Source organism: Nyctibius grandis, chromosome 1 (assembly GCF_013368605.1).
Source record: "Nyctibius grandis isolate bNycGra1 chromosome 1, bNycGra1.pri, whole genome shotgun sequence".
Taxonomy (NCBI): Eukaryota; Metazoa; Chordata; class Aves; order Nyctibiiformes; family Nyctibiidae; genus Nyctibius; species Nyctibius grandis.
In genome coordinates, this window is record NC_090658.1 from 75,449,116 (window position 1) to 75,460,262 (window position 11,147).

Here is an 11,147-nt window from a genome sequence, read left to right on the forward strand (position 1 = left end):
GGCAGATGCTGACCCTCTCCCTCACCTCCCATATTACCAGATGGACGCAAACCTCCCCCCCCGCCCTGATCTAAAGGTGGAGTAGGGAGCTGTAAAGGAGGTTGAGGTGGCCCTAATACTTGTCCCGAACACAGAGGGGGGTTTTGGGGGAGACATAGTCACGTGTCCCGAGGCGTTGGCTGAACGATGCTGCTGCAATTCCGTCTTTAATTCTTCCAGTCGTCTACCAAGCTCTGTCATGTCAAGTTCGTGTCCATTTCGTGATGGTAACAGTCCTTTAAGTCCTTGTGACTCTGGTACTGCTGACTCCGTAAATGGCGAATCCGGTAAAGGTGGATACAAAGCAGGTTTACCCTCCTTCTTGTCCTCCTGCTCAGCCTCATCCGTAGAGAGATCAAAGAGAGGAGGAGGGGGTTTCGGAGGGGGTTTCGGCCAAGTCTCCTGTTCAGCATCTGAATCAATTAGTCCAAATCGAGTTCGTGTTTTAGGGCGCACTACCGGTTCTAATGGATCTGTATCTATTTTACTCGCTCCCCGCTCCTCAGCTTTTTTTGGAGCCGTCCGTATCGACAGCAATAAAGGAGCTGCCACCGGTACAGCCACCGGGGCCGTGGGAGGTTTTGATCCTGCAAACCGTGAAGGGGTAGTAGACGTCTGCGGTCCTAAAGCTGTAAAAGCTGTATGTGTGACTTCTCTCTCTGCTTTTATTCCTTTTAACGCTTCGCTAACCAGCCTCCATGTAGCAGACAATTTAAAGGCTTCCTTATCACCACTTGACACCGCATTCCAGAGAGAGTCACCAATCTTCTCCCATAAAGGCACTTCAAAGACATCATTAAAGGTTGTAAAATGTCCTTTATCTTTTGCCCAAAACAGTAACTGCTTTAACGCAGCTTCGTCATATTTAATTCCTCTCTCAGAGAGTATATGTTGGAGGAGTTTCACCACTGCCACTTCTGTCTTGGTCAGGGTAGACCCCATGTAAACACGTTCGAGCTGCATCCCATGTCGCCCGGTCCTCCCGCGCAGCCCGTAGCAGCCACAAGATAACTCCCCATGTTTTTAATTCTTTGGCAGAACCCGCTGCCATAGCTCGCTCAGCGAGCTTCATCGAGCACCGCTCCCAGGTATTCGGCTGTAAACAATCAGCCGGTCCTGCCACCGCCCCCTCTTTAATGAGACGGTCCACACACTGGGCTACGTCTTTCGATTTCACAGAAATCTTAAATTCCCCACCCAGTAACGAAATCACCTTTATCAAGGCTTCCATGGTTCGCGAACCCACTCCGACCGCCTGCAGTCCGCCAGCCCAGCAATCACGTCGGGGTCACCATTTGTTGCCACTTGTCTGCGGCAAGCTCCATTCGGTTGCTGGCTGGCCTGAGGCTATCCACACCCCAGGGCCATTGAGCACTGACACCAATGTGAGGATGCAACAAATGGCGTTTCTTTAACTGCGCAACAGCCTTATATAGTCGTCTTGTCCCGTACGAACTCGCGCGATACTTGCACATCCTGCTCCTTTCGCCACACCTACCTTCCGTTACAGCCCGAGATTTTCCGGTTGCCGTACCCTAATCTACCTACAGTTTTGTAAGATACAATTCTCTTACTTAAACCTTTGTTGCATTGAACTTGCACACAGGTGTGTGTGTGAATGCACACACCTATGGTAACATTTTCTGTCGACGTCTGCACCAGCTAAAAAGCCTCAGAGTAACCACATTGCAGTGACACGTAGGCTGACTCCTGTGTATTCAGGGCCTGCAGGCATTAGCTAGCAAAATCAGGGTTGGATAATACAATATTTTTTAAAGCAAGAACCATTAGTGTCATCCTGGGACCTTTGCAGTCTTGCCACTGGCTTTGGTGTAGCCAAAGCTTCCTCCCCTTCCTTCAATGCCAAACATTTGCAGTGATGCTCCATATAGGACATCAAAGCTGCTTCTTTAGGTTTCAGTGTTTCAGAATAAACAGCCCGAGGAAATCTTTACTTCTACTATGGTAAGTTTCGAAGGGTAAGTTTCCACCATGCAAATGAATATATATAGCAGAAATGCCTGAGCCAGTCAAGGCAGCACAGATTTGAGATCAAGCCAAGAGGCGACATGAGAGTGCCAGACTGAGCTGGGTGCTAGTTCATACTCATGTCATCTCCCACTTGTGCATCTGGTCCTGCAGCAATCTCTCCTCTCAGCTCAGCTCTGTGCTGGGCACACATGCACAACGCACACACGTTTTGCTGGCAATGTTTTTTGTATTTTCTTCCTACACTGGATCACCTCATCCATTGTATTCTAAAGATGGAGTAAATAAATGTTAGGTAGAAAAACAGTAATAAACAATAGAAAAAATAGTGACCCACACTATGTTACCATTAGTTGCTGACATTAGCTACTATATGCACATATAGTTTTTTGCTTGTCTCGCTTGGCAGCATAGTCACAGAAGTGTTCCTCGGTGTTTTGTTTTAGTGTAGACCCTTCTTTTGAAGGTGGCTAATGGAGCACTCACAAGAATGCTGAAGCTTCTCCGTGAAGTTTCTTTTGTTATAAATGTAGTTGTGTACAGAAGATATGAGTGTTACATAAAGGTGAGGAAAAATCAAAATTCAAACATGGCTTCGTACAAAACCAATATATATCTGCTTATACATAGATATACATTTTTCCTTCCCCCAAAAGTCACTTTATCTGTGAAAAATAGACTGCCAATATTGCCAGCAGACTTGAAGATATGTGTTGCAGTCCCATGTAAAGCCTTTGCTTGTTGTTTTTAATTAGACGTGCCAGATCTGTGTCTTCCCTGGAAAGCTGAGGCAGGTTTGGTAATGAGACCCTGCCAGTTGCAACCGTTAGTAGGATGTGGCAAAAGCCCACCCAGATGCAGGTGAGAGGATTAACATGAATTCTGAGTGTGTTTTCACTGCAGCTTCTCGTCAGGAAATGAAATAGGCATGGCTTGTTCCCGGAGGCTTTCAGTCTATCCTAAAGTATTTATTATATCTCTAAGGTAAAGCCTGGCCCCACTGCATCAGGGAACATTCTGGCACTGATCTCAGCGGGGCCAGGACATTGTTTCCTTCCCGTTTACGACATTCCAGAGTAGATTTATCTTTCTCTAGATGTCAATGAACAAATGAACTTTTCAAAATGAGAGGTAAAATGGAACATTTTTAACTGAACCGTGCTTCCTGGAGGCACAAGTAACATATTGGACACTTGTTACTCTATTATCATGAAGTTTCCTGGAAGGAAAAGAGCACTGAGCAAGTCAGTGACTCTGTGACAAAATTAATGCTTTTTAAAATTCTTTTCTACACACAGAATTAAATCTTCTTTTCGCTTTATGTGTTCTGTCTTCAGTTTATAATAAGAACTAAGCTTCCAAGCTAGTTATATTCTGCTAGTTCAAATAGGCTCTTCCTTTCCTTCTTCCTTGGAAAATTACTGTAACAAACAACTTAATGGGATTCCTCTCTGTCTGTCTGAATTGTTTCCAAGTTAGCATTTCCTGTCTAGAAAGAGAAGATTTCTGGGAGGAGTGAAAGGACAGCCCAGATCAAACAATCTGACTCACCTCTCTAAAATGCTCTGTAAATAAAGCTTTTCAGAGAAAAACTGAACTTTATCATTCTTCACACAAAACTGGTACCTTTATTTCTTAAAATTAGATATTCTTTGATAAGAATGTTATTATTTGTTAATATGGATTGCAGATTTATAATGTCCTTGAGCATGTAGCTGTGCTATAAATGTTTGCTAGTATAACAATTCACCTATACTGCCATATTACGCATAAGCCCCTCAAGACATGCTAATTTGCACTTAGACTCCATTCTGGATCAAGTTAAATAGTGTATTTGGCAGGGACATCCAGGTGTAGCTTAGGTACTGATGCCAGGGCCAAAACCCTATATGTAATATTATATATTTAAAAAAAAATCATAATAACTATGTATTTTTCAGGAAAAAAAAAGAAAAGTATAAGTGGAATATAAACAAGAAGTTTAATGTTGGTGTGTTTTCTTTCCCTGCAGCATTCAAATGCCTGGTTTTTTCCATTAAAGAGCTTTACAGTTACAGGAAATGAGCAGTAGAGCTAATTAAGAAGGCCTGCTGCAAAAGGTGATCAAGATCAGTGGTAAAGGCAGTGGTAAAGAAAATTCACCACCATGAAAGTTTTTAGTTTCACCATTATTACCTAAAGCTGCTGAGCATGTAGGGGTAAAATGGCTGGAATCTTTTTGCTCATCTATTCAGGCTGATAAGCAGCTGAAGTCATTCCAATGGACTCCTTTGTTATGCACAGGTAGCTCCAAAATGCTAATCACTTCCCAGATTTTAAAAGATACGGTCCTTGCCTTGAGAAACTAATTGACTGAAAGTAAATATTTTAGTCTAGAGCTTGCTATAAGCTCCACTGAAAGATAAATTGTCAAGTGAGAGCTAATAAACTAAGCTGAATTTCTGATCAAAACTTCCATTCCTTTTTGTCTCTGATACTGCCAGGTACGAAGGTTTGTTATCATCATTCCAGCTGCCAAACGCCCTTAAGGTGTTTGGTAATAATTTGACATAGTATGTAGTACCTAGTACATCTTTGTGGATGCTTACTATTTTACACATGACTCTTCTTAATGAACAAAAACATATGAAAACTCCCATTGTGACAGATGAATTTATTTAAATGTACTTAAGCAACAGCAATAAAGTGTATTTAAAAACAAATCTGCTGAGGGTTACAACTATCAGCTTTTACACACAATTAGCAGATTTCAATAAGAGCACACAGCAAGACTCTTCTTCTATCAGTAGGGTTAAAAGACTGCCAGCGTTGCAAAGGATTTGTTTTGTTAAAACCCTGATTCGCTTCCTTCATCCACAAATCCTAAAACGGGGGGATTCTGATCTCCTTCCCCGAATCTGACGCTGTTGCCTCTGTTTGTGTTAACGTACTTGTGTATCATGCTGTAATACTGCTCTTGCGAATTGAAGGTATACAAGAATGAAATCTTCTGCCAGTCTTCATTGCTGGGAGTCTGAAATGGTGCTGGGTCAGTGGCTTCAAAAAAGCAATTCATGTTTATTTCTGCCAGCCTGGCTGCGTGCTCTTTAGCCTTGATCTCAAAGAGCTCCTGTTCCTGTTTCGAGTAAATTTTCCAGAACTTGAGCTGAAGATAGCTAACTGGGGAGTAACAGCGGCTGACACATGTTGAGATCAGTGCCACAGTTGTGATGCTGGCTATCAGGAGCCATCCTATCAGCTTGGAAAAGAGATAGATGGGTTAATGGTGGTTTTGCGTGGTCATATGTAGGAGTATAGAACTTAACATTGAAGCAGACATGAAAATTGTAAGCAAAGACACCCTGGAGTGCCGGTAACAGTCTGCTCGCTGCAGAAAGAGAGGATCCCATGCACACGATTCAGCCAGCCTTACAGAGCTTCTGCACCCCTGAGCTGATCCTGCTGGTTTCAGGATGAATACCAAAAAAAAAGAGAAAGTTAAGTTCTTTCCCCACTTATATCCACCTTTCTTAATTTTAAAGGCAAGATACTGACACGCAGTTTCTGCAGTTGTGGTCAGATTTACGGTACAGAGGGTGCCAAATCACCCTGTCCACCTCTGGTGCTGTGAATCAGACTTCCTCCTGACTGTGCTTTATCTGCTCTTGGAAAGTACCTCCTCTTCCTGATGTCTGAGCCTGCAAAAAATAGCCAGTTGCCACAGCACACAGGAGAAGTTGTGTCCTGTATGTTTTGTAAGCAGGACACAGATTTGACTATCAAATATGGGAATTAATTCTTGTTTTATACATGATTTTAACATCCCTAGGTAAGTCTCAGAGGCCTCACCTAAAGTGAGTGTCCTAGTAGATGCTGGTCCCTCCAGCACCCAGTGGTACTGAGCTGAAAGCTCCAGGTAGGGATCTCACAGCGTCCCCTTTCACCTCAGGCTGATTTTTTTTCAAGTGAAAAACAAGTGCTAAAGAAAACTGAGTTTGTGTTCTTTTTAGTTCTTAATTTTGTTGAAAGTAGATCAGATATTAAAAATAACGGTCAGTAATAAAAATGTTCTCACACTTTTTCTGGTTTTGTTTGACTGGTTTGTTTCTTTTAGATTTCACTGCAATATCAGTAACAGTCAGTCTTCCTTGATTTTGCTCCTTTCTTGCCTTATCTGAATTCAATGGTATAGAGTTTGCCTCTTTTCAGCCTTTTTCTTGGAGCAGCAGCATGCTAAATATTTAACAAATGTAAACACTTTTTTTTTTGTTTTAATAAGCATTTGTACTAAACAGGAACTTATAAAAATCCAAGTAATTAGAATCTCTTCTAGACTTAACTCTGTTAACCAGCCTTAATGTTTTCCTGAGAAAAAGTGATAAAACCTGATTTTTCTACTGGAGTTAAGATGACAACGGAACAAACCTAGAAACAAAACTGGAGTGCTGCCAAAATTTGTGGGTTTACTCCAAACAAAAAAAAAATCCACCCACAAGTGCTATTTTTTTTGATCATGCAGTGTGCCTTCAGCACAAGAACACTTTAACAAGACAGACACATATTTTAACTGTTCTTCCAGAACACAAATGTGAAATTATTCATAGATTCCAGTGTTGAGATTTGTGGTCAAACAAGCTGTCCTTATTTGTTTCACTTGCCAATTCTCTGCTGCAATGAGACGTCAGCTTCCTCTCGGTTTGAGACCTCAGCTTCCCCTCAGCTAATGCGTACTCAGAAAAGTTTGAGGTATTTAGAGGGGTAAAAGCAGAAAAAGAGAAGAACTCACATCATGCCTAAGTTAAATGAGAAGAAAACACGCTGTGGGAAGTCCTGGTCTCTAGGCTGGTTCCCTGCCCAGCTTTGAAAGAGGTTTTGTAAACAGCAGTGCCAAACAATTGCCATGCAAACATGCAAAACCAGAAAATAGCACAAATATACGCTTATTACCTTTCTGTCAGTGTTTTTTGCTAATGTATTTTTGCTAATCATGTACTTTTGGTAATTACATAGCATGAGCGAGATGGACTATTTACAGTCCCCAGCAGGTACCACCATACATTGAGCAGCCAGGGCTGAAACCTGTAGAGTGAAGAGCGGGGTGGCGAGGCTTTACCTGGGACTGTGCCTGAAGGTTGAGGAATTCACCCGGTATCTCCTCCCATAACTTCTCGTTGCAGGGTATTTTGGCCAGCTTCGTGTGGCACTCTTCTCCTTTATCTTTACACACGAGGTTCTTTATCAGGCGGTTCCCGCTGGCCGCGCACTCGTAGAAGCTGGCTCTGAGCAGGGCCACGGCAATCCAGGTGAGGGGGGCTACCGAGGCTCTGGCTGTCACCGGCACCAGCACCACGCAGTAGCGGGTGCAGGTTCCCCAGGGCCTGCAGCTGCAGCGCTTCTCCTGAGGGCAGCTGCCTGTCAGCAGCCGCCATGTCCTGGCGTTCACCATGTAGCCAAGCAGAAAGAGGATGAAGGCAGGCACTATGAGGAAGACAGAGCCATACAGCATGTTCCCAGAATTGCAGGGACACTTGAACACCACAGAGGAGAAGATGTGCTCGCTGGCAGCCGTCAGCAGGGACACAATGCTGTAACCCAGAATGGTCTGGTGGCGGATGCAGAAATCCAGCGCCCCACGTAACTTATCCATTTTCTGCCTCTTCTTACTTTGAGGAGAGAAAAATCTCAGTCAGAAAAGAAAAAGAGAAAGACAAATGTCCTGAAGCTCCCACAGCTTAAAGAAGCTCACAGAGCTTTCACTTTCTGTTTTTGGTGGTGATGCAGTGAGGCATAGAAGCAGCTCTCCTTAGAGGAAACAGAAGAGCACAGGCTCACTGTGCAGTGTCAAGGTTAAGTGCAGACCACAGTGGAAACCAACCCCAGTAATCAACATCAAAACAGCAAATCTCTATCTTTGTTTCTATAAAAATAGTATGTATTTGTCCACACATGCCTGCATTGTGACTAGCAATGGCTTAAACCTCCTCATCTTTTCAGTGAAGCTTTTGAGTGAGGCAACAGATTCAAAGTGTGAACAAAATGTGAGATAACCACCCAGAACTGTGTACAGTTTTTTATCCTGCCTTACTATTAGCAGTACAATGTGGCTTGTTCTCTTATGGAAGAAACTTCAACTATAATCATGTTAATTTTTCAAGCTAATTGATTAATCTTTTTAAAGTAGTCAGAGCAAATTAGCCTGTGCACACAGAGCAATGACCCAGCAAGTGGTTTCCACTGAAGCTCCAGCTACCGCAGTACCACTTGTCAGGAGTCAGACTTTGGACTCCCTCCTCCATATCAGGTAGTGGCAGCTTTGTAGCCCAGAAAAAACCCACTCCTAAACCAGCAGAAACTAAGCAGATGGCATGAAGTGGAAAAATGATGGAAAAGGCTTGCATAATGAATAAAAATTTGCTTCCAGAATCTGTAGGTTTCATTCCCACCCTGAGGGAGCCAGACCAGGCTCCTAGCTAAGGTTTGTCTTGTCTAAATCTAGATGAGGTGAACTGGCACTGAGAATTAAGGAAGCTGAAGCTTTGTTGCTTGCTCATAGCTGTGTAGCAGAAGCTCTCTGAGGCAATGTAGGCAGTGTGGTAGTTTACTGTTGTCACATGCTTGATGTGACACACAGATGTGCAGCCAGCTGGGGAGCTGGTGGTCACTGTCATCTTCTCTGCCACAACCACTTATCTGGGATTTTAGAGTCAAAATCACCTGCCTCTCGCATGAACGGGGAGCTCTCTGGTCTCACTGGGTGCATCAGCAATATGAAATCACCCTGATCAGATTGTGAATGTTGTAATTTATACTTCACTGATTCTTCCTTGGCATTGTCATGGCAAAGAGGTTAACCACAAAGCCAGAGCCTTACCCCAGGCTCAGGCAAACATTGCCTCCAGCTGGGCCAGCCTGATTTTGGTACTGGCTACTTCAGGCAAGACAGCAAGGCGTGATGCTGCCTGTATGACGCCGTGCTCTACCCAGGGCTGCAAGAACCAAGCATGCTGGAAATACAATGGCTTGTCAAAACTCTGTGAGAACCTAAATGACTTTCAATGAACCTTGGGGGTCGTTTAAACCTTCCAAAGGGTCCTTGCAGCTCTTTGGACAGCTGAGTAGATAGCACAGAGGCACCAGAGCCGGCAGCACTGGTGCTGGTGGTAGCCGGGCTCACACCAGATGTGCTGTGCTCAGCACCAAGCTGCTGCTGCAGAGGAAAACATGACACTAACTGAAAGTCTTACCTTGGTCTGGAGGAGATTTTGCTTTGTTACTATGCAGCAGTATAATATAAAGACATAAACCCAAAAAAGGAAGTAAAACCAGCAAGAGTGAATCAGACTGAAGGTTGAGTTAGTCTGATCATCTCTTGGTTACAGCGGATAGCTGGGGAGGAACACAGGAACAAGGGAAGCAAGCTCAGGAATGTACTCACACCCCGTGAATCTGCATTTCAGGGATTTCCTTTGCATCTAACACCTGTTGAGGTATTTCTCCTGTAAATTGGTCTGGTTTCAGTTTTAACCCATGCAGATTTTTTAACATCCAAAACATTATACAGCAAGTGTGCTTAACCTTCATTCTAACCTGACACCACTTCATTCAATGCCCCCAAGTTCTGGAAGGGGAAGAAAGAAAACAGTGGATCCCTACCTGGTGTCTCCATCAACTCATGATCTTGTACAACTTCATCATAGCCTCCTCTTTTCCAGGCTGAGGAGCCCCTAATATATTTAGTCATTCCTTGTCTGATGTATACCTTTGTATACTTTTTTTTTTAATCCATGTTGCCAGCTGAACCATTCTCTAGGATTCAGGTATCATTTTTCACATGAGGGGAAATGGGGGCTATACCAGCTTTGCGGTGCATTGAAGGTACAGCTGAACCACAGTTTGCTACAATGGTGTACTGACATGACTTTGTTTTCTATTTCCTTGTGATGATTTCTAGAATTTTGACTGCTTTTTGATCATCCATGAAGCACTGAGTTGATATTTTAGTGAGCCATGTATTATAATAAAAAAATCTCAGTCTTGAGGTGTAATCTCAAGCAGCTCAGAGTCTACCCATGTATATATATATATGAAGGTAGGATTTGGCTTCACTTTGAACACAACTTCCTCTACAGTGAATTTGACCTGCCATTTTGCTTTCTGGTCAGGCAGCGTATCTGCAGTTCTTTAAAGCAGAGGTTTGTTTTTAACTATCCAGAATAACTTTGTATTATTGGCAAGTATTGTTGCCTTGATTTTTACCTAGAGGCAGCTAGAGGCAATGGTTACCGTACCTTGAAACCAGAATTCACCATGTCTGAAAAAGTCTTAGTGGATGTTGGGATGGCAGAAATAACAGAAGCAAGGTGAAATCTCTGCAAAGGCACCTCATTGCGAAGACAGGGACATGGGCTGCCTCTGAGAATCCCTGGTTTAGCAAGGGAACCTAACAACCAGAACAGCTGTCTGGAGCAGATCATGACCGCACAGGGAAAAGAGTACAGCCAAGAAATCCCACTACTTCACTTGCTGAACCTAATTTTAGCAGTGTTTGATTTGTCTGTAATAAAATATCATTTCAGAAACAAGCTTTCTGGGACAAGGGAAGGGAGCTCTGTGTGAGAAAGGATTAACTCTCCCCTCCAAGCAAACGTGTTCCCAGTAAACACTCGCAGAAAGGTGGGAGAGGGAGGAGGGACTACCCTGTTTGGGAAGTGGGGGAGCAGCTGTGCTAGGAGTTACTGTGCGGGGCGCAGGGGGACTGAAGAGGATCCCGGGTGGGAGGAGACACAGGGCCAGGGACTGTGGAACACTACGGCGGCTTTTGGCATGTGTTCACCTCAGAGCATAGTGCTCTCTCTAGAAGGGCAGCTCTTTCTTGCCCTCTAAATTAACGCTTGCCTTGCCACAACAGCTGTGAAGTATTAACTGGAAAGTGTTCAGAAAAATAGTTTTCTGTTAAAGAACCCATAATTCCAGTTTAATGGTTTGTGGGGTTTTTTTGCATTGATTTGCATTAAATTTCACGCCTTCCAAGGGGGATGAAAACAATGCCAGAGTGAAAAAGACAGACATTTTTAGAACAAAATTATTGTTTTTCTTATTAGAAACATCTTTTAATTTTGAAATACACTGTATTAAAATGA

At 43.4% G+C, this 11,147-nt stretch overlaps 1 protein-coding gene across 1 annotated transcript; it reads right to left on the minus strand.

Annotated features, from left to right (window-relative positions):
• Positions 1 to 4,666: 4,666 nt before the first annotated feature.
• Positions 4,667 to 7,743, minus strand: CALHM6 (calcium homeostasis modulator family member 6). Its single transcript, XM_068409169.1, has 2 exons — positions 7,121 to 7,743; positions 4,667 to 5,266 (listed from the first exon to the last, which is right to left on the minus strand). Exons 1-2 carry the CDS (start codon positions 7,652 to 7,654, stop codon positions 4,856 to 4,858), a joined length of 945 nt encoding a protein of 314 aa, XP_068265270.1. The 5' UTR covers positions 7,655 to 7,743; the 3' UTR covers positions 4,667 to 4,855.
• Between the last annotated feature and the right edge of the window lie 3,404 nt (positions 7,744 to 11,147).

Bases quoted from the DNA above. Each gene is read 5' to 3' on its own strand.
- CALHM6 (XM_068409169.1), bottom strand. From the start codon at position 7,654: ATGGATAAGTTACGTGGGGCGCTGGATTTCTGCATCCGCCACCAGACC. The intron at 5,267-7,120 runs GTAAAGCCTCGC...CTCTTTTCCAAG, and splicing joins ACCTTCAGGCACAGTCCCAG to CTGATAGGATGGCTCCTGAT.